Consider the following 23,347-nt stretch of genomic DNA (forward strand, 5'->3'; position numbering starts at 1 on the left):
AAATGGGCCGGTCCTTTAACAGGAAAGTGGGACCCACCTGTGCTTTTGGCCCGGCCCACTATCTTGTTGGGCCGGCCCACTTGCTACATGGTGGACCCCACATACTAAATGGACCGGCCCTTTAAGAGGAAAGTGGGACCCACTTGTGTTTTTGGCCCGGCCCACTAGCGTGTTGGGCCGGCCCACTTGCTATATGGTGGACCCCACATACTAAATGGGTCGGCCCTTTAACAGGAAAGTGGGACCCACCTGTGTTTTTGGCCCGGCCCACTATCTTGTTGGGCCGACCCACTTGCTATATGGTGGACCCCACATACTAAATGGGCCGGCCCTTTAACAGGAAAGAGGGACCCACCTGTGCTTTTAGCCCGGCCCACTGGCTTGTTGGGCTGGCCCACTTGCTCTAATGTGGACCCCACGTACTAAATGGACCGGCCCGATAGCAGGAAAGTGGGACCCACATGCTAATTGGGCCGGCCCAATAACTTCTTGGGCCGGCCCACTTGCTTTAAGGTGGACCCCACTTGGTAAATGGGCCGGCCCGATAACAGGAAAGTGGGTCCCACATGTTTTGTGGGCCGGTCCTTTTGCCTGTTGACCGGTCAAATGAGTGCATTCGGCCCGGCCCACATGCTTAGTGGCCGGCCCATTAATGTTTTGACCAGTCAACCTTAGAGGTTAGGCCCGGCCCACGTAACTAATGGACCAGCCCAGCTATATAGTTGACCGGTCAAACTAAGTCAGCTGGCCCGGCCCGCAAACTTAATGGGCCGGCCCGCTTAAGACGTGGCAGGCCTCGTGTGGGCCTACCATCTACCACGGGGTTTCAGCGGTTAACGCCGTTAATCGCGCTAACGGCGTCTGCCACGTGTCAGTTTGCATGACGTCAGCAGTCAACGGGCTCCCGGAAACACTTCAGCAACGGTCCGATTTTCCGTGGCGGAAGGGCGCCCAAGCGCGACGGACCGAAAAAATCGTCGTAGGACTTTGCCTGACGCAGTTTCCACAACAGAACCCATATCGTCGGGTTAGGCCCATAGGCGACGAAAAATACCCCTTAGCGGACGATTTTGAGACGTTGTCTATCAGAACTTTTCTTGTAGTGAGTGTTGGAACACTGTCACATGAATCCTATGATGGACAGGCCAATTCGTGATCTTCCTCTGCCGCTGCCTATCAAGTCAGCAAGATATTGAGCACAATGGATAAAATTAGGTTCTATCGCTACCTATGATCAATAAGTTTCCATCGCATGATTCAAGAAGTTTACCTATGGAGTGCGTGGTCCATGTCTTGCCACTGAGGTGGGCACTCCTCGTACAACCCGAACTGTCTCATCACTCTGTGCGGCTGGTGGTATTCAACAAGCCACATGCATATGAGTGGGCACCGCATACACCAGAAACGCGCCTCCTCCAAGCACTTGGGGTTGAGGTCACTCATCGCTGAGCCAATATGGTAATAGGTACCATAAGGCTCCCAATCCACGTGCATCATACAAATATTTCAGAATTTACAACATGGCAATGAAACTTATGAAATATGATAGCAAAAGAGTGATGGATTAAAATCGGTTACCTGCTTAGAGGTAAGAGTGTCCAACTCCTCAGTGTAGTGCTTGTACATGACCATTGGATCGCTCGTCATCTCCGAGACATTATCCCAAAGGTATGCCCAAGTGGGCTCCCGATCAGGGTTGTTCTGGTAATGAGGCCATGGCCTCTCGTTGAGTATCATGGGCCACCCAATTGATAGGCGGTCCCATCTCCATACGGAAAGTAGGAGCAAGCATCCACCAATACCGCCCTTCCCAGTCCTGTGACAAGTTTCGTCCAACTGCGAAAATAAGACATTTGGTTAGTACTTTGTCTAGCAGACTACTATAGAAGAATAGTACATACATCAAATCATCACCTGTCGGTAGAGGTAGGAAAGTGCCGTTGTTCCCCAACTCCACGGGTGCTCCAACACCGTAAGCGCCTTGAGCCAACACCAATGGGCCAACTTCCCACCACTGTCAGCAAAGAGAGTCCTCGAAAGCATATACCACAAGTACACACGGGTGTACGTCCTGATAGTGTCCTCGTTGGCCCCTTCCGGGCATTCTCCAAAGTGAGTCTGATCCAAGAGAAAGATGCGCTGGTGGGAGTTCTCTCCTTTGGATCTTCTGGCGCCGGAGGAGCCATGCCAATAAGCGTCTCCATCTGCTGGCGCCACCCATCAGAAGCTGTGTTCATACACAGTGGCTCGCCCTGAATAGGAAGTCCAAGTATCATGGAAACATCCTGAAGAGTAGGGGTCATCTCGTCGGCCCTCAAGTGGAAGATGTGCGTCTCCGGCCTCCACCGGTCGACAAGGGCGGTGAGTGCCACAGCGTTCATGTTCGCCCCCCGGCTTACAAGCGCCATGAACGGGAGAAGACCGGTAGGCTCGATGAACTCCGTGTACCTCTCGTCATACGCCATATCTACTGTGCCATGGTAACGAATCTTCAAGGGGTGAAGAACCGTTCTCTTCTCCGTCATATGAAAAGCCCGGTGATCCTTGTCATACTCATTATCTATGAGATACACCTGTTGGAGATATGCCCAAGAGGCAATAATAAAATAATTATTGTTATATCTTAGTGTTCATGATAAATGTTTACACTCCATGCTATAATTGTATTAACCGGAAACATTAATACATGTGTGTTTAAACAACCAGAGTCCCTAGTAAGCCTCTCATTTAACTAGCTTGTTGATTAATAGATGATCATAGTTTCCTGATCATGAACATGGATGTTATTAATAACAAGATCATATCATTAGGTGAATGATGTGATGGACACACCCATAGTAAGCATAGCATAAGATCAAGTCATTAAGTTCAACTTGCTATAAGCTTTCGATACATAGTTACATAGTCCTTCGGCCATGAGATCATGTAAATCACTTACACCGGAAGGATGCTTTGATTACATCAAACGTCATTGCGTAAATGGGTGGTTATAAAGATGGGATTAAGTATTCGAAAAGTATGAGTTGAGGCATATGGATCAAGAGTGGGATTTGTCCATCCCGATGACGGATAGATATACTCTGGGCCCTCTCGGTGGAATGACATCCAATTAGCTTGCAAGCATGTGAATGGTTCACAAGGGATATCATATCACGATACGAGTAAAGAGTACTTATCGGTAACGAGGTTGAACTAGGTATGGAGATACCGACGATCAAACTTCGGATAAGTAAAATATCACGAGACAAAGGGAATTGTTATCGTATGTAAATGGTTCAATCAATCACTAAGTTATCGTTGAATGTGTGGGAGCCATTATGGATCTCCATATCCCGCTATTGGTTATTGGTCGGAGAGGAGTCTCGACCATGTCCGCATAGTTCTCGAACCGTAGGGTGACACACTTAAGGCTTGATGTCATTTTAAGTAGATATGGAATATGGAATGGAGTTCAAATATTTGTTCGGAGTCTCGGATGGGATCCAGGACATCACGAGGAGGACCGGAATGGTCCGGAGAATAAGATTCATATATAGGAAGTCACTTTCCAAGTTTGGAAATGGTCCGGTGCATTTATGGAAGGCGCTAGAATGTTCTAGAACTTTCCGGAAGAAATCACCATGGAAAGTGGAGTCCCGATTGGACTCCACCAACCCTAACCAGACAACCAAGTGGGAGGGTGGAGTCCATGGTGGACTCCACCTCCTTGGCCGGCCAACAAGGGGGAAAAGGGAGGAGTCCCTATCCCCCTAGGTTTCGTCCATATGGAAGGTTTTGAATTGGGGTCTTATTCGAACCATTGGGCAAACCTTAGGGATTCCACCTATATAAATGAGGAGGATAGGGAGGGGCTGGATACACCTGGCTGCACCACCAAAGGGCCCCCCCTGGCCGGCGCCCCTAGCCACCCCTCTCTCCCAAACCCTAGCTTCTCCCTCCTCCTTCTTCTCCCGCAGCGCTTACGGCGAAGCCCTGCCGGAGATCTCCATCACCACCGACACCACGCCGTCGTGCTGTCGGGATTCCGAGGAGGATCGACTACATCCGCTGCCCGCTGGAACAGGGAGAAGGACGTCGTCATCAACACTGAACGTGTGACCGAGTACGGAGGTGCTGCCCGACTGTGGCACCGTCAAGATCTTCTACGCGCTTTTGAAAGCGGCAAGTGATCGACTACATCAACAACGAGATCTAATCTCGTAGGCTTTGGAAATCTTCGAGGGTTAGTCTCATGATCTTCTCGTTGCTACCATCTACTAGATTGGATCTTGGCTTGTTATTCGTTCTTGCGGTAGGAATTTTTTTTGTTTTCTATGCTACGAATCCCATCAACACCATCCTACATGTTTACATAAAACACCATATTATGAGCTTCCTAACAAATATGAGTTATTCGAACGCAAATACTAGGCATATGTAACACATTTGAATGCATTTGCTAGGCAAATATTAGACATTTCAACCCATACATACATAGGGTTTCAACACATACATGTAAAATGTCATATCTAGGGTTCCAACAAATCTATGGTTCAAACACATGCATACATGAGGCTATGAATTTCAACACATACACTACAATATAGAGTCCACCAAAAAATTCCATGTCTAGGATTCATGTCCAAATTTAGCAAGATCTATGAAATTAGTGGATGAATGGAAAGGATTTGAAGGGGATTACCTTGAGGAATGGATGGGGAAGAGAATTCCCGAGCAGATCTGATGATTTGGTGGTGGATTTGGTGGGGGGAGAGGGGGAGGAGGAGGAACCGCTGGCCGCCTGCTTTCTTCACGCGAAACAGAGAGAGAGGAAGCCCTGAGTCGGGCTGGTGGCGTCTCGGACGCCACACATAAGTGGATGTGTGGCGCCCTTCCGAGCGGCGCCACAGTGCCACATCAGAGCGGAGCACACATCAACGACGACCGCGCCACATCGGATGGGTAAGTGGCACCGCAGGCACGGACGCCACACAGTGAGGTGTGACACGATGGGAGAAACACCACAAAAAGTTTAGATAGGTGATATAGTTTCGCCGGAGGGTTAGTTTATGATTTTCTTATCGAAAAGGGTTATTTGTGTGTAAATCGCCTCCATTGCCGAGGAAGCGAAGCAATCACGAGGGCGACGCAGTTGTGCGAGCCCCACGCGTCGGTGACCGCATTTTCCTGAAGCTGCCACCCACACCACACCCGGGCCCCACCCCGCAATCCCGCACCGCATCTCCGCCTCTTTCCTCCTCTCTCGGGTCTCGGCAGGGCACGCGCAGACGCGGGGGCGGGCGGAGGAGGAAGGAAACCCACCCACCACCCGCTCCTTCTTCCTCCTCTCCCTGCGGCGGCGAGCTGCTGCTGCGATGGCCGACAGCAACCCGGCGGACGGCATCAAGCGATACACCCCTCCCGTGTACAGGTCACCCCCCCCCCCCCCCTCCTTCGCTTTCGCCTCTCTTTCCACGAGCCTCACCTCGCGTCTTCTTGCCACTCGTCGAGTCGGGGCGCGCTTGCCTTGCCGGGAATCGAACGATTCGAGCCTGGCCCGGTTGAATCTTTTGCGAGATGAGGGTGTTTCTGGCGCGGTGGCTGCCCGAGCTGCCTGCCTTAGAATAGATTCGGGCCATTTGCTGGGATATTGGGATTATTTTGGTCTGTGACCTTCTGCGGTCATTCGGTTGGGATTATTAGATGGGACTTCGACCTTGGACGGTCTCCCGTTATCACCATCCTCAGATTTGGGACTGATCTGAGGGAGCACCTGAAAACACGTGCCTATGATTCTTGTCACCGAATCTGCCTACATAGAGTTGCCCTTTTCTTGCAATCTTCTTCTGTAGATGCATGCTGCCTTTCAGAGTGTATTATATAGCCAACTAGTTTAGGTTTCCACACATGCTACATATAATGAGAGCGGTTTTCACACATGCTACAACATATATCTTTATTATCATTAGCAAGCTACCATTTTTAGTATCGTAGAGATCTCTTAACATGCTCATCTAGCTTATGAATGAGTTTTTTTTTTTGGTCTAAAAGGCATTTCTTTAAGCATTGGTCAATCTTCATGGCTTCACTTCGGGGTGTTTACACATGGGTTTTGTCGGTCTAATTTGTTCATATAGCCATACAAGGATGAGCCTGGCGTGGACTATCAACTTTGCCAACCTGGCTCAGCGGCACTTAAACTTACCAATGCAGCTGTCCAGCTTTGGACAAAGCTGACAGAGTGCTTGAAAACAGTATATATATACATACTAGGCATGTAGCTTTCTCTTACATTATTTTGCTCCATATTTTTCTGTTTTTTTGGTGCTCACATGTTGCAATTGTTCTAGTCACTTGTGTTTCACAATCACAATTACAATAGGTCGGCATGAACTGAAAGTAAACTTTCCACAATCACAATTAGAATAGGTCGCCGTGAACTGAAAGTAAACTTTCTGGAGCAATCTCGTGTACGCAGTTGGCTATTTGCTGATGCCAGCGTGTATCAATATTCAATCGGTACAGAGGCAGGTGTATTCCCTCCTTATGGGGAAAAAGTTGACAACTTTTTGATTTGGTTACTTAGTTATGTTTCTAGTATTCCTGAGCTAACACTGAGATATCTGCCCTTCTCAATATATGTATGCTGTTTGAAAACATCAATTAGTATTTAATATGCTGCTCTGTTATCTGTACTTCTTAGCTTTTTTATGTCGCTACATATTTGTGTGTACAACGTGCTTGCTAATGGCTGTCTTTACTCCTAATATACTTCAGGAATCGTGCAAACAATCGGCGGAAGGCTGGAGGTGTGTGTCATTTTGATGCAGTTACTTATATATTTCATAGGCACGAGCTATGTTTTCCTTTTGTTGTGTGTTGGGTCCGTATGATGCACAAGGTCTCACCAATTAGTCGCTGACTCAATATGACTTGATCCAGATATGGTATTCACTCATTATGCCTCTAAATTTGTCTACGAATGTTCTTAGATGTCTAGATTTGTCCAACTACTGTGGTTGTTCGTTGATACAAATGCACAGAACAGTATGTTCGCTGCACTTACCACATTGATAGCAGTAAAAGGAGATCCTTAATGCGCCAACATCCCTCTATGCTCCCCCTTTGCACTATTGCATCAATTTAATATATGCCAATACAATACTCTACAACAGTCGCACATCTAATGCAAGTCACCTGCAAATTATGACCATAATCTACTACTTTAGCCTTTTTTACAAGAAAATGGTGCTTGCTGTTTTATTTTATGGCTTCTCAGAAACTCCTATCGTAGAGATGTCTGCACTTTCATTTTATTTATTTCTAATGAAGTTTTGATGGCTTGTATTTTCCTCGTAAATGTTGACTATGTCGATCTGTATTTTTAAGTGTGGCTAACATTTTGGACACTTACAATTGCTATTTCATCAAACAGGGGCCGAGAAAGCCATCTATTCATACAACAATGATGGAGAGAAGAGCCATGTTCCTTCACTGAAGAACCTTCCTCCAATTATACATCATGATGCTTTTGTCAGCAATGCTCAGAATGATCACAGTCATGCAAGATTAGTACCCTTGGAAGGATGTTCTGCTAGTGAGGCTGCACATCTTCACAGTGAACGTATGTTTCTCAGCGTGATTGCATACCGAACTGCCCTTTTAACTGCTAGTGGAATTTCTGTAATATAAGTTCTTATCTTTTAAATGCTGGGAATTGTTGCATGTTACTGGTGGCGGGACATTATACTTAAGAGTAACATAATTAAGGAAGTGTTTACAATATATTCTGTTATGAACTCACATGCTAACCACTGAATATCCACTTACTCAAATTGCGATAGCATGGAACACCTTTTGCACTTCATTCCCAGTTTGCATTCCCACTTACTAAAATTTCCAGGTTTGATATCTATTGCTGATAATGCACTCTTGTTGTTTTTTAAATTATATTGTCAACTGTTCGTTTTGTGACCATACTGGTGATTACTGAGAAATCACCAGAATTTGGGCAAGTTTAATTACTTACAGAGTTACGGTTACGGTCTAGTCGATCTGCACTGCTAGTTTATCCTACAAGCTGCATCTGGTGTATTATTTCTGGCTAAACTTATTCCCTATCAGTCACCAAGTGATAACGCTGTATCTCTGTAGGTTGGGCTGCTGCAATGAACTCGTATAATGACCCAAATGATTCCTCTGGTGAGCACTAATGTTGCAGTTAGTATTACATTGCTCCAATGGAGCTGTTAAAGCAAACATAGAGTCCTTTTGAAATTAGAGCTATCTTACTATGTTTGGCAGCTCAATTTTTTTCTTGTGTGTTGATTCTTGCTATACAAACTTGTTAGTTTACATTCGCCTGATATTGCTACGTATAAAAGTCAAATTTAGCTCCCTATAGTTTCAGGGAAGACTATTTGGACTGTCGTATTACAAAGCAGTTTTGCCATGTTGAGTGCTTATGTTGTATCCCGATCAGTATCATGTTAGTATATTAAAGTGAAATCACTCAAGAGTACGTAAGAGAATATACATAAGGAAGATAGAAGAAAGAAGATAAATTAGGAAGATAGAAGAAACAAAACGAAAATGATGTAACAGTTTTGTTTTTCCAACTAAATTCTTGACTGATTGTATGAGGTGCCTTGCTGACATGGCTCACTGGCTTACTCAGTGATCGAACCCTGTTGGATTTCACGTAAGCAATCACCGCCAGGCTGAAATTTGTACTAGTTTTGAGAGTTGAGAGGGTTAAAAAAGATGGTTTTACAGTAGAGGTTCCAGTTTGAACTTTGAACTTCCATGTAAGCTGAAAATAAGGGGTCAAATTGGACTGTAGCATATTATATCCAGTCTGCATACCGTAATGTAATGATATCCTAGCAGAAATTCTGAAGATGTCTAAACTGGAAGTGTAGGGACATTTACTGTATTAATGAGTAGAGTGTATTTTAGATATTTATTATGGATGGAGTTCTAAGCACAAGCGTTGATTGCATGATCCAAGTTTTAGGACAACGATAAAGGATTCTCTAGTGGTCTTTTAATGTGATTTGTGTTAGCCTTCACTAACTGACGAGAGAAAATGCACATGAATCTGAAATGTTGCTGTGTAGTAGTGGCACTATCACGGGAACGGGAACAGACAAAAATGATCTTAAGATCAGAGTGAACCTGTATCACTGGGATAGTGCACTTGCGATGGTGTGCACTTCAAACATTATTATACATAGATTTCTTATGAAGATCATATTCAGCTACACTAGCCCAACCTCATATAATGGTGCCAATGTGAAGCAACAAAGCAAATTGCCTTGCTGCTAATGCTGCTAACTATTTTATGGCAGATAAACCAGTAATGTATGCTGGTTCTGGTGGATCATCATGGGGTCACGGTCAAATGAAACTTCCTCACCAGGTATGAACTGAACTAACAAATCATTGTTTGGGTATCCTCTTATTTTGTTGCTTTCTTGTACGCTGATTGCTCCGCTGTGGAAACTGGACATGTAGATGAACTTCCTTGAAGATCTGCGTCGTGCCGTAGATGCTCAAACGGGCTTGGCATCAGCGCTGGACAACACAACCTGGTATTAATCAAAGTCGAGCTGCATTCGTGGAGTGCCACAGATTTGTCTGAAGAAACTTTTTTGCCAGTTCTCTGTGCCCACTTTTGTATTTAAGCCATATGTATGGCATGCACAAATTTTAGTCTAACCTGTGGCTGCTTGGTCTCTCTAAAATGAAGCAGCAGTCAATTCCTCCTCTCTGTAACCTTACGGGGATTGAAGGCCAGCTTGCTGTGTGTAGTACCTGAATCACCGGGGCACTATTACTCATGCCTTAGGAATGTCTGGGTGGAAATTATATTTTTGTTCGAAGAATAGATTGTTGGATGTGTCCATTTTCTTAGCCCTTGGTTTTGAGCAGCTGTGTCAGATTTGTAGATTGCTTGTTGAAAGCCTTCATTTTAGCAGCAGTGGGTCCAAACATAACGAAAGTATCCGCTGCTGTGTTCTCCATGCTCTAGTTGACATAGTTCTCTTGGGTCGCATGAGAGCTGGGTATTATGTGAGTGAGAGAGAGTATCTAGTGCTACAGCTGGTCTGGGTGCTACTTGATTCCAAAGACATAGTAGGCGTTCAGTGGAATTGGACGTATGGGATGGAGAGGGCCCGTCTCCTTCGGTACACTTGCATCCGGCACCCCTAGTTGCGATGTATCTTGCAAAGTGGGCCTGAATGAGAAAGTTACTGAGACGAAATCTCAAGCTGTCCCTAGATCCTCGTCTAAGATTAACAAGATCCCACTGTAGCTTGACGCGCCGCTCCAGATCTCTCCGGCCATGAGCTATCTGCTGGTTCTGTGAGGAGATGTGCCAGTTGTAGCCTGTGGGAGGCCGCCTCCCTAGCTCGACTGCAAGATTCTTTGTCACCATGAATTCCAAGAAGGATGGGGAAGCTTCAAGTTTGGGCCTCCATGGCGATTTCGAGCCGTCTGTTCACTTGTTTGTTTTTCTTTCAGATTTTTGGTGCAGAAACTTTGAAGGAATTATCCGATACGATTAGACACTTTAGTCGATTGATTTTGAAGGAACAAATACAGATTTTAGTGGCTCAATGTCGATCTGCATGCTGTTTTTGCTCCTGCACTGCCATGAGGATGAAGGCAACATAAACTCTGCTGTTCTTGTGATAGAGCAACAAGATTTTGGGGGTCTAGATGCACATTTTCCTGCAGAGTGGAACGGAGCGAGTACTGGCTCAATTCTGGCCGTCCAATTAAATCTAACGTTCCTGGTGTGTGGAATCCAGTAGCATGTAAATGAGCTGTAGCACTAGATACTTCCTCCTTAGTCGAGCTGTCTCCTTCTGCTACTTGTTTTGTTTCCTTTGCGCTGATTGGCAGTACACATGTATAGCACACTGCACGTCTGCACACTAATAATTTCAAGTAACAACACTTGTGAATAGGCGTCTGTTGGAAACTTCGGCAATGAATTTATGCTTCATTGTACTATTGCAGTACGCTGTCTGTATGAAGAAAAAGTGGCATTATGTTGTACTGTTCACTTGTATGGAAAATTGAAGGAGGTCTTCATCTATTGATAAACCAATGTGTCCAGAAACTGATGGATCATACTGTATACGGTATAGATTCGGGTGCTCACCAAGCACCTGCTCCAAAAGTCCACTCTCTAACCCTTAAAAATGGTGCTTAACAAAAGTTTGCAGGCATGAAAAGATTATGGAGGAACCTAGTGTGCAGCGGTGGCCTCACGTTCATCCTCAACACCGTCGTCCTTGGATAGAAGTCCTCGTCGGGACAAGAGTGGAAGAGGGAGCAGACTTGGGGCGTTGTCGGGTGTCAACCTCATGGGCGACCATGACAAAGAGCTGAGTGGCAAGCATGATAGAGAGGACGACGGAAAAACCCATGATCTGTGGAGGGAGGAGAGCAGGTAGCAAGGAACCTCAGGAGATGCGCCGAGGCTGCTGGAGCTGGGATAGAAGCAGCCGGATGTAGGATGGAGGCGACGACGACTGGAGCTAGGACGGAGGCGGCCGGGTTTGGGGAGGAGGCTCCCTCTGCTGCGCGCTCGCTAGCTCGGTGGGCTGCCGTGTAGAGCCTCTGCCGATGTGCCTCGTTGGCTTCCTCTCGGGCGTCATCCTTAGCCTTCTTCAGCGTCTCGAAGGATGAGAGGATGGCCCTCTCCACCTACTTCTCCACCGGGTTAGGCCCGTCATCGCTCCACTCGTCGTCATCGTCCCACTCCTCTGCGGCCGCTGCCTCTTGCCGATGTTGTTGCTCCACATCGAATGCCGCGCGGGCTGCCCACTCCTCCCCTGTCACCCGCTCCGCGTTAGCCATGAACTGCGTGTTTATCGCCGCGTCGACGATGTCATCATCGGTGCCTTCGTTCTCGTTGAACTCGCCGAACTCGTCGATGTTGGGAATGTCGGTCGGGGAAGGTGGAGACGGCATGGCCGCCGCTGGCGCAACTCATCATGGCGAAGGTGGTGGCTAGGAGACTATGCATGTTTTGGTGGAGGTGGAGGGAAGGATTGTCGGCGGCTGTGCTGGCGATAGCGAGCGGAGGCGGCCTTTTATAGCCGGTAGTGGAGCAGGAAGAGGTGTGGAGAAATCGCGGCAAGCGGTGAAGAAGGTGGTGAAGATGCGGGGGAATGCGGACGGCGGCGACGAGTGAAGGAGGCGCAGCGCCGATGGAACGTCTCGCCTACGGAAACCGTCGTCGCCATTAGGCGAAGCTGCAGCACTAAGGTTTGTGCCGGTGACGAGGCTGGCCCTACACTCACCGTGTCGCTTTTGCTTGCGTCTGTTTACCCCAACGTCCCATGCGTAGTGGAAATTGTAATGAGAATGGGCTTAAGACGCCGGACACCGAATTAGACCGCGCTGGATGTTTTGCTGCGGTCTAGGTTGGCATCCATGCGTCCGGCAAGACGAGAGAATGTCACTCAAGCATGTCGGTCCGTTAGGAAGGCTTTGAGGGAGCTCTTTGTCGCACACGTGTGGAGTTTTGTCCAATGGAGATCATTTCGCTTCGTAGCTTCAATTAGCTTTGCCAAACTTGTTTTTCGAAGTTATGGAGGGTTTATGTTTATCAAACTCGTCTTGTGTGACTTTTTCTTTTAGTCCCTCCATACACATGCACTAAAATATACTACTCAAATACAGCAAAAGTTGTTTACAAAGTTGTTTCAGCAAAAGTTGACTTCTTGTGTAGCATATGTTAAAAAGACAAAACCCGATGCTTAAATAAATCATTTCTGAGGATTTTTTTTTGTGTTTTATTACACGGGGCACAAAAAATACCGGTTTTCAGCGAAGCATTTCATGCGCGCATAGAACATGGAGAAATACATGTGAAAACAAATTTCTAATTTTTTTGACATTTTGAAATTTGATTTTTGGATAAAGGGAGCATATGCACCCTAGATCAAAAATTCATTTCGGTACATTAGCTTGCTATAAAACATGCTATATTAGTAAAAGGGGAAACACTGAATAGTTGGAGGAACTGCGTGGATGCGACTGGCAAAGCAGTAAAATATTTAATCCATATGCTCTATACTAGTTGTCCCTAATTTGGATGTATATTTACAATAGATAGATTTTTATATACCTCGATTCATTCGAATTTACGATAACTAGTATTAGACTGGGGAGTAATATAAAAAAAATGCTATGAACAAAAGAAAGGAAAAATAAGTTCAAGCAAAGATAAACATGTGGAATTGCATACTCTAGGTAGTTCAATTAAAAGGCCAATTCGATGGAAGAGTTAACCAATTATATTCAACAAAACAAACATCACTCGCTGCAAAAAAGGTTATTTTATTCGCATAAATACATGCATAAAAAATATTTCTTGAGATTTGGCGGCATTTGATCTCAGCCAATTTGATATATTTGGGTACGAAGTAGAAAACACATGGATGGATATACCGTCAAATCCGGACAAGAACATATTATAGTAAGATAAATCCCCAACATGCTAGTATTTTCATTTGGACCGCCATAGCTCATGAGAAAAAACCAAGATTCAAGAACGCTAGAGATACACCACTCAGCGTCGCGATTAACCGGCTCTAGTTGATAGTCAAGACAAGAAGACATACAGGGAACTTTGAAGGATACACGACACGAGAACAAGAGAGGCCCGGGCGACACATGTTTGCGCACAGAGCACATCATTCGTCCGAGAAATTAGCTAAGGTACTGTATAGTTTTATGAATGCGCTCGGAGATGGAGAGTAAATACGTAACGCTTGCATCTAGTAGCGGCCGTTGCCGTTCTTGCCGTCGACGACGACCTCGGTCATGGGGATCTGATCGGCCTTGCGCTTGCGGGCCTCGAGGATTTGCTGCGTCGACTTGTAGTAGATGGCGTAGAGGACCACCTGCCCCACGGCGAAGAGAACGCCCAGCCCGTTGGGGATCTGCATTGGAAGAGGAGAGTCGAGATTTAGAGTTAACATGAGAAAACAATCCGCAGAGATGTGTTATCCTGAGCTAAGGGTCAGCACGTGGTCTGGAAACGGAAACAGACGGCAACGTCAGGATTTGGCAAGCCTCCTGGTCTGGAAACGGCCGGAGACGGTCCGTTCAGCATGGTCGTTGGCGACACTAGCTTGACCGTCCGATCTCACCATGTCACGAGGGACAGGCAAGGTTTGGCAATTAGCACCACGAACAAAAGCAACGGCGACTGGTGTGATTTGTCTGACCGTCGGCTACAACAGCATGCTGCACGGGCCATGGAGCCCTGGTCCTAGCGGCCTATCCTATCCGATCTTGTACTGTATTATTACTCGAAATAAGAATTGCCCTACGATTCCTAGTACTCCACCCATATTCCCAGCACAAAAACATGCGTCACGTGAAGGGACTTGCAGGCAACTCGCATGAAAGCAAGAGGGAACGGCTGGCGGTGGTTTTGTTCGCGCACGCAACTTGGTCTGCAACATGCCCCCTCCCTAGTTGCTGCATTTATTTTGGGTGGTTCGCCAGACCTATCCAAATATGTATGTTTACCTGACGCGCCTGCCTCCTAAATTAACACCGCCATCTGCAGCCTGCCTTGCTAAAACTTAGCAATTCATCATTTCACTGTTTATATTAGTAGGTGGTTCCTCCAGTTTATGGGCAGACAGAGACGACATGATGCGCTGTGCAGGGTCCGTACTGGTTTACTACTACTTGTAGCTAAAGGTCGCTCTAGAGAAGAGTGAAAAAAACAGGCACACTAATTCCTAGTTTAGAAGACTTCTTACTGTGATGTAGATGTCGAACTTGATGAGGGCGTAGGCGGTCCAGAAGACGCCATTCACCAGGGACGCCAGGGACAGGAACAGGGGCATGTACTCCACGCTCTTGGTCTGGATCACCATTTTCTGAAACACAGGAGCACACCGACATTAGCAATTCATCCATTTTACAGTGCATCAAACTGATTGATTGTGTACTGATACTACTACAATTCATCCAAAGAACATGCTCGGAAAAACTTGAGTAGAGTATGAATCATGAAAACTACAAGTAAACTGGGGTCTGTGTTTGGGATGGGTGAACTAATAGTGTTTACAACAAGGGAAAAAGGTCATGAACAAATTTAACAGGTTCGACTTCGAGGGAAAAACTGCAGCGGCCACAAGTTATCAGTTACAGGTTTAACCATAAGCTAAGTACTAGTAGTATATGGACAAAAAGCAGAGGAGTTGATTTGACACCACCGAATGGAAAAAAAAAAACACTGGTGGCAAATTTTGTTTTCCACAAAAATATTTACGACTGTTCACCAATCAAGAAGATAAAGTATAGAGATGCCCGAGAAAAAGATATTCGAGAAACAGCAAGATTACTCATGCTTGCATACACTACGAGTACTAGTCCAGTATTCTATTCTCCACCCACCCAGAGTCCCAGGTTTGGTCAAGAAATTACTCTAGAGTAATCCAGTCTTCTTTTCATATGCTTATTCACATCCCAAGAGCAGTTAATTAATAATTTCCTTGGATCTCCTGACGCCGACAATCATCACCAACAAACTAGAAGAAGAATCAAGCAATAAACTACTGGAGCACCACCAAATCTCGGTCACATAGTATTTCCTGAGCGAGATAGGAGAGGAAGAGGAGGAGTGAGCCCGAATCATGATCATACCATGACGGAGAGCGGCGCGGCGTACATGCCGGTGCCGAAGACGACGCAGAGGATGCCGACGACCATGGACCTGCCGTCGTGGGTGTGGGCGAGGCTGAGGACGAGCGCGGCGACTGCGCCGACGAAGGCGACCTCGGCGACGAGGATGAGGAGCACCCTGCGTCGGTCGGCGCCGGCGGAGTAGGCGAGGAAGAGCGCGATGTAGGTGAGCTCGATGGCCATGCCGGTGCCGTTGATGGTGATGACGAGCATGCTGTGCGGGTGCACCAGCGGCAGGCCGTAGAGCACCCACATCATGCAGTTGAGCAGCGTCGCCAGGTACGGCACCGCGGAGTACTGCTCCACCGTCTTCTTCTTCCAGATGCGGTAGAAGGTCGGCCTGCATCCATGGCGGCGGGCGGGCGAGCGTCAGTTAGTTGGCGTGCGTAAGAAGGAAATTAGCAGGGATTCTCGTAGTATTATTATTTTGCTCGGAAGAAATTCCGAATTAGTATCGCGGTGCTGCATTCTCTCGAATTTGTAGAACTCGGCCACGCAGCCGACCCGAATCTGGGGTTCGGTTACTCCCGGTCCCGGAGAAGAGAAAGGAGATCGAAAGTTGCTTTATGGAGCAGTTGGGTTCTTACACTGGGGATAGAAAGAGCACCAGGGCGGTTCCATTGCCTGCAACAGAGCCGAAACAAAACAAAACAAAAAAGCAGCAGCATCAGAAGCGGCAGTAGATCTTAGATTTCCTGGTAAAAAACTAAGCAGACGGCGAGTTTGAGGAAATCCGGTGCGCGATGCTTGCATTTGAAGGGAGAGCAAAAGTTGGTGAAGAAGACGTGTGTGTAAAAGTGGTTGGGCGAGAAGCGAAAAGGGGATGCAGCGAAACGAGCATCAGGATCCAACAACACCCCACACGCCCGTGCAGTGCCACCATCTAAATCTATCTACCACATGATTTTCGGCGCCGTGCAGAAGCAGAGGGTGGAGACGGGGACGGCGACTCACCTATGATCCCGATCACCGTGCGGATGGTGTCCGCTGACACCATGGCGGCTTCCGGCGGCGAGAGAGGAGAAGCGGATCGCCGGAGTTTGGAGGGGAGAGGGGAGAGAGGACGGATTGATACAAGTGCAACGGACCCCCTCTCGCTCGCTCGCTGTCCCTCTGTACGTTGATGAGTGAATGATCTGAAGAAAACACCAAACGGGGGTCCTTAAATAGGGATGATCCGTGGGCCCCACCGCTATCCCATCGCTACCGGGCTCGCTCTCCCATGCGCAGTGTACAAGCATTTTTCTCTCTATAACAACCCGGCCATGTCCAGCAGCCAGCCGGGTGGGTTGGTCATTCCAATCATCTTTTCTTTCTTTATTACTTTCGCTGCCAATATTTCTTTTTTTTTGGTACTCCACATATTCACATTCCTGGTCCAAGTTCGTTGCAGCGCAACGTCTCAGCGTGCGAGTTTGCGCATCCCGTCGGGGAGGGGACCATCAAGGTGCAGATCGGGCAACGTCTCAACGTCTCTGGAACGCATCCCAATGCCCCTTCACGGTCTAGTACACGTCTTTTCCATCCGAGCAAGACAACGTCACAAAACACCCGGACACACACCAGGACTAATCGTACGATCCATCTAAAAAAAGAATTATAAATGTCATCATTGTTCTATGTCACACCGAATTGAATTGGGTTCCTACAAAACAAAGGGGGAATGTTTTTCTACTTTATCAACCCGATTAATTCTGATAAGGAGTCCCCGCCGCCGTAGGCGCCCTTGATGCGGATGAACTCCTATAACATCTACGACCGGATGGCTCCCGTCCCCGCCCCCGCCGCCACCGTCCCTATCAGCTCCGATGACCATCCATCGGCTAATCCCTCATTCCCGCACACCATTAGGAGAGCTTCCATTATCTCTGCCTCCAACGGATTTCTTCTCCGCGAATCTAAATTTGTGAAAGTTGAGGGCCCTAGGGTTTCGGTTTTTGACGCCAAGCTTTGTCAGATTGGATCGATCAGTGACGCGGATTCATTTTAGAGTGGTGCCTCCAGAAGAATCAATAGAGTACTCGTGCAGATCGGGCCAGAGATCAAGAGGATGGTTCTTGATCGTAATCTTCGTCGACAGTCGGCCTTTGCGTGCGCTTGAGACGTGGTCTGGTTGTCCAGGTTTTCTCCGCCCACTCCCCATGGTTCAACCCTAGATCCCATTCATCGGGTGCGGTCGTCTTCGTCCCGAGAGCTTTGCCTCCGCGTCCAAGATCCCCAAACCCTAGCCACCCACAGATCTGGTCGGGCAACTCCGACGACCGCAGATCTTTCGCTCAGGTACTCCCGTTGCCGCCACCGATGGAGCGTTGGTTTGGGGGATCGAGACGTACACCGCCGTAGAGATCCCCACCTCGGAACTACTTCGGTAACCACCCCCGCCCAGGGTCGGAGGCAGATCGGTGTGAAGAACAACGTCGATGGGAAGATGAGAGGCGCTGTGATGCCAATTGGAGGTTCGAGGATGAAAGGCGTAGAGAAGAAGAGCGTCGAGCAGCAGGGCAAGATCGCCTTTGGGTGGAAGAAAGGTGTCGCGCCGATGAGCGGCATCGCCTGGATGAGCAGCGTCGCCGCGAAGCATCTCGCATCTCCGAGCGGTTGGCTCGTGAGAGAGTGCTGACGGAGAAGAAGCGCAAGGAAGAGGAAGCATGTGCTCGCAATCGTTGGGCTCATAGTTCCGAGATGATGCCTGGTGCCTCGTCTCACTTGGAGGATCATGCTAGATCCACTGAAGCAAGTCTCAACACCTCCTCCTCGATCCCTCCTCATGTTACAGCTGCAGGATCTACTGTAGCAGAAACTAGTCCGAGTATTCCATACACAAATCCCAGTATGAATATAGCTCCTAATGTGATTTCTCCGCAAGATCCGGTGGGATCCTCTGCACCTCCACCTGTTCTTGCTCCAACTGTGACGTGACGGCTGGAAAGACACAAGATAATAGGTTTGTCAAATTCAAGGGTTCTTGCAGTAATTATGCAGGGGAGCATCACTTGGATGTGTGCCAGACTCATGAACCTTGGGAATACAAGGCCCCATTATTTGGTAGTGAAGATTTTGGTTCTGGGTTTTATTCTATCCCAGTTCCTGAGGCAGAAATACAACCCGCGTCACAGCTAAACTATGCTCATATCACTGTAGAAAGAGGAGAGGTGAACTGCAGAAATATTGAGCACGAATTTAATGTTTGGACTGAGTCGATGAAAATTAATTGGCGATTTTTTTCTAAAGAGGTATCTCCTACAGAGTTTAGGACAAGATTTCCTTCAGCTAAATCTATTGAGGAGCTTGCACATTTTGGGAATCTCTTCATGAGAACTGTCCCTGGGGCTATTATATCCATGGAGAAATGGTCTGGTGACATAGAACCTATCTCTGTGATTCAAGAAGCTTGGTTTAGGATCAAAGGAATTCCCATGAATTTCAGAAGCAGGTCCACTGCTTTATATGCTGCCAGTTTCGTTGGAAAACCCTTAGATGTGGACAAGAACTTTATTAGGAACTTCTCCTATGTTAGAGTGAGGATTGGCTGTCAGGACCTTTCATTAGTTCCCAACACAAGAATTGGTGAGATGAGGGGTGGTTTCTATGAGTTGCAATACACAAGGGAATTGTTTAAAAATGTTCCTACTCCTGGTACCAAGATTACTGTGGCTAACACCAATCAAGAAGAAGAGGGGGTCAATGGGACTACTAAGCGCCAAAGAACTGCTAGGAATGACTCTGATGCAGGCTCACAATCTGCTCCTCCCAAAGTCACAGGCAATGGCAATAAAAATACAAGCAATCATAGGCAGGCTGCTGCTGTTGTTCAAGTGGCTCCTTGTAGGGATATAGTTAAGAGGAAACTCTTTGAGACTGACCTACTGGATGATATGGTTGATACTGGTATCGAAGTTCCTAGAAATGTTGCTCCCTCTGTGGCCACTACTCACAAGCCTGTGGCTGATAGTCCTGCTCCCATCTCTATGTCTTCTGGACAAGCTTCTTCTAGTGCCTCTGTTGCTCCATCCTACACCCAGTTTCTTCACACTCTTGTGAAATATGGGAGTGGCAAAACCTTCATGTTCCGGAAGGAATACAGAAAAGAACTGGGTCCGATCATTGAGGAAAACAATGAAGAAAATTTGTCTGAAGAGAAGTGCACTATGATAGTACTGAATCTGAAAGTGGAGCCACTTCTGAGGTACCTTTCATCAGGCCTGGCCAAGGAATTCTTGCTCTAGCTGTCCCTACTAGACAGACTGTTAGGTTGGCAGAAGTTATTCCAATGGATGGATCTCAACCTAATGTGGACTGTACTCAATAGGAGCCTCCCTCACAGAATGATATACATGTAGATAAATATATCAATGTTTATACTCATACTGATGGTTTGCTTGAGGCAAGTGGTGGTCAACCAGGTGTCCGGATGAGTTCTCGCCTATCTGCTCAGGAGGCCCATGCAGAAAGGGTGCCTGAGAGAGCAAGCATGCAAGCTGCATCTAGAGATATGCCAGCTACAAATCTCACCTCTCATAATTCCTTTTCTTTACTTGATGATGATATTATTCGTGCTAGAGCCCTTGAAGTGGGGGTCAATCTAGAAACTCTTCCTATGGAAAGAATTAATTACTTAAAAGACATGGAGCATGCCAGACATGCTATTGCTGATGTTCAAGAGAAACAATTGCAAAATGAAGATACAGAGAATCCAAGGGTGCTTGGATATGGAGAAGAACAGGAGGATGAGGAAGGATTTACTCTTGTTATATCAAGAAGAAATGAGAAGAAAAGGAAGAGTGTTTGCAAGAAAGCTATGAGGAGAGAATCACCAGCAAAATCAGGTGGTTCTCGGGGAGGAGCACAAGCCAAATCAGGTGCTGCCTTGGGGAAAGTATTCAATGATCACCCTTTGTGTGACATTGTTACTAGACCCAGATATAGGAAAAAAATCCTAAATATTTATGATATGTGCCTCTTTAAATTGCAGAGGTGTGGGCAACAAGGGTATGAGCACTTTTTTGGCAGATTTCATCAAGGAACAAGATGTTGACCTCTTGGGGCTCTAGGAAACCATTAAGAAAGATTATTCTCCTGCTTTTTTCAGGAGCATTGACCCTGCTGGTAATTTTGCTTGGAAATGGATTAATTCGGTGGGCAGAAGTGGAGGAATTTCTGGTGGCTTTAGGTTGACCATATTTTCGATATGTGACACAGTGGTTGGGAAATTCTTCATCAAAGTTACTTTGATGGATCTAAAAATAAAGGTTAAGTGATTCCTTGTGATTGTATATGGTGTTGCAGAAATGTGTGACAAGGACGAGTTTTTGACTGAGATTGGGATGGTGTGTAGGGACCAAAGCTTACTGATGGTGCTCCGGTGATAGCACCAGACAATCTTGTTGGCAGTTGTTGTGGAAGCAGTTGGGAAACCCCAAGAGGAAGGCGTGATGAGCACATCAGCAAGTTTTCCCTCAGTATGAAACCAAGGTTTAATCGACCAGTAGGAGACGGGCGTGACTTCTAAAGGTGTTGCTGGCTGACTAGTGGCAGTGCGCACTACTGGCGTCAGCAACAACGTTGAACCTGCACACAACACAACCATAGTACTTTGCCCCAACTTGTAGTGAGGTTGTCAATCTCAACGGTTTGCTAAACACAAAGGATTAGACGTATTGAGTGGAAAGAGATGTTTGCAGAAAGTAAACAAATCAGGATTGCAGTTGAATTTATCAATAAAGGAAGAATGACCGGGGTCCACAGTTCACTAGAGGTGTCTCTCCATAAAGAAATACCATGTTTGGTGAACAAATTATAGCTGGGCCATTGACAGAATATCGATCGACACATGACAAGATGATTACTATGATATTTGATATGGGCATTACAACATAATACATAGACCATAATCCAACTGCGTCTATGACTAATAATCCACCTTCAGGTTAGCTTCCGCACCCCTTCCAGTATAAAGTTGCAAGCAATAGAATATCGCATTAAGCAATGTGTGTAAAGTAAACAATAGAGTTACCCTTGGATAAAACATTGTTGTTTTCTCCCTAGTAGCAACATCACATCTACAACCTTAGAAGTTATAAAGTCACTCTCCCAGAAAACTAGAGGCATGAACCTACTATCAAGCATAAATACCCCATCTTGGAGTCACAAGTGTCCACATGGCCAGAGTTTCTACTCACTACAAGAAAAGTTCTGATAGACAACATCTCAAAATCGTCCGCTAAGGGGTATTTTTCGTCGCCTATGGGCCTAACCCGACGATATGGGTTCTGTTGTCGAAATTGCGTCAGGCAAAGTCCTACGATGATTTTTTCGGTCCGTCGCGCTTGGGTGCCCTTCCGCCACGGAAAATCGGACCGTTGCAGAAGTGTTTCCGGGAGCCCGTTGACTGCTGACGTCATGCAAACTGACACGTGGCAGACGCCGTTAATCGGCGATTAACGGCGTTAACCGTGAAACCCCGTGGTAGATGGTAGGCCCACACGAGGCTGCCACGTCTTAAGCGGGCGGCCCATTAAGTTTGCGGGCGGGCATTGACTTAGTTTGACCGGTCAACTATATAGCTGGGCTGGTCCATTAGTTACGTGGGCCGGGCCTAACCTCTAAGGTTGACTGGTCAAAACATTAATGGGCCGGCCCACTAAGCATGTGGGCCGGGCCGAATGCATTCGTTTGACCGGTCAACAGGCAAAAGGGCCGGCCCACAAAACATGTGGGACCCACTTTCATGTTATCGGGCCAGCCCATTTACCAAGTGGGGTCCACCTTAAAGCAAGTGGGCCGGCCCAAGAAGTTATTGGGCCGGCCCAATTAGCACGTGGGTCCCACTTTCCTGCTAATCGGGCCGGCCCATTTAGTGCGTGGGGTCCACATTAGATCAAATGGGCCGGCCCACCAAGCCAGTGGGCCGGGCCAAAAGCACAGTGGATCCCACTTTCTGTTAATGGGCCAGCCCATTTAGTATGTGGGGTCCACCATATAGCAAGTGGGCCGGCCCAACAAGATAGTGGGCGGGCCAAAAACACAGTGGGTCCCACTTTCCGGTTAAAGGGCCGGCCCATTTAGTATGTGGGGTCCACCATATAGCAAGTGGGCCGGCCCAACAAGCTAGTGTCTTAGGGCCAAAAGCACGAGTGGGTCCCACTTTCCGGTTAAAGGGCCGCCCATTTAGTATGTGGGGTACACCATATAGCAAGTGGGCCGGCCCAACACGCTAGTGGGCGGGCCAAAACGCAGTGGGTCCCACTTTCCTGTTATAGGGCCAGCCCATTTAGTATGTGGGGTCCATCATGTAGCAAGTGGGCCGGCCCAACAAGACAGTGGGCCGGCCAAAAGCACAGGTGGGTCCCACTTTCACGTTAACGGGCCGGTAAGTAAGTAAGTGAGCCGGCCCAAAATGAAAGTGGGTCCCACACTACCGTTAATGGGCCGCCAATCTGTTATAGGGCCCTGGTTGTTTGACTAGTCAACTTGCATTAAATTTCATGAGCCTAAAATCGATATCAATGATACACACAATTACATACACAAATAAAATAACTAGGAAAATTACAAGGCAATTAATGTGCCCAAATAAAAAAAATTACATAGAATCATTGAGGACTTCTATTAGCATCATCAATAACACGTTGACATTTGG

At 47.0% G+C, this 23,347-nt stretch overlaps 2 protein-coding genes across 4 annotated transcripts in view; one reads left to right on the plus strand and one right to left on the minus strand.

Annotated features, from left to right (window-relative positions):
• Nucleotides 1–9,894, plus strand: part of LOC127307158 (uncharacterized) — a 221,888-nt gene extending 211,994 nt beyond the window's left edge. The window contains exons 2-7 of one of the 3 annotated variants that reach the window (XM_071822764.1): nt 5,343–5,410; nt 6,757–6,788; nt 7,415–7,603; nt 8,134–8,181; nt 9,330–9,400; nt 9,496–9,894. In XM_071822764.1, the coding sequence (XP_071678865.1) occupies nt 5,355–5,410; nt 6,757–6,788; nt 7,415–7,603; nt 8,134–8,181; nt 9,330–9,400; nt 9,496–9,579 (480 nt within the window). In that variant the 5' untranslated portion in view covers nt 5,343–5,354 and the 3' untranslated portion in view covers nt 9,580–9,894. Of the gene's footprint in view, nt 1–5,201; nt 5,411–6,756; nt 6,789–7,414; nt 7,604–8,133; nt 8,182–9,329; nt 9,401–9,495 lie in introns of those variants that run through there. The other 2 variants (XM_051337862.2, XM_071822765.1) reach the window with 2 other exon arrangements.
• A 3,587-nt stretch (nt 9,895–13,481) lies between these two features.
• LOC127307157 (bidirectional sugar transporter SWEET4) lies at nt 13,482–16,852 on the minus strand. The gene is made up of 5 exons (XM_051337861.2): nt 16,663–16,852; nt 16,296–16,332; nt 15,670–16,048; nt 14,781–14,900; nt 13,482–13,946 (listed from the first exon to the last, which is right to left on the minus strand). The coding sequence occupies exons 1-5, from the start codon at nt 16,703–16,705 to the stop codon at nt 13,782–13,784; spliced, it is 744 nt and encodes a 247-aa protein (XP_051193821.1). The 5' UTR covers nt 16,706–16,852; the 3' UTR covers nt 13,482–13,781.
• Nucleotides 16,853–23,347: the final 6,495 nt, after the last annotated feature.

Source organism: Lolium perenne, chromosome 6 (assembly GCF_019359855.2).
Source record: "Lolium perenne isolate Kyuss_39 chromosome 6, Kyuss_2.0, whole genome shotgun sequence".
Lineage (NCBI taxonomy): Eukaryota > Viridiplantae > Streptophyta > Magnoliopsida > Poales > Poaceae > Lolium > Lolium perenne.

What these genes read in the sequence shown, in the direction of transcription:
- LOC127307157 (XM_051337861.2), bottom strand. Translation starts at nt 16,705, where the DNA reads ATGGTGTCAGCGGACACCATCCGCACGGTGATCGGGATCATAG. An exon ending in CACGGTGATCGGGATCATAG is followed by an intron (nt 16,333 to 16,662) that starts GTGAGTCGCCGT and finishes GCTCTGTTGCAG; the next exon opens with GCAATGGAACCGCCCTGGTG. An exon ending in AGTTCGACATCTACATCACA is followed by an intron (nt 13,947 to 14,780) that starts GTAAGAAGTCTT and finishes CTTCCAATGCAG; the next exon opens with ATCCCCAACGGGCTGGGCGT.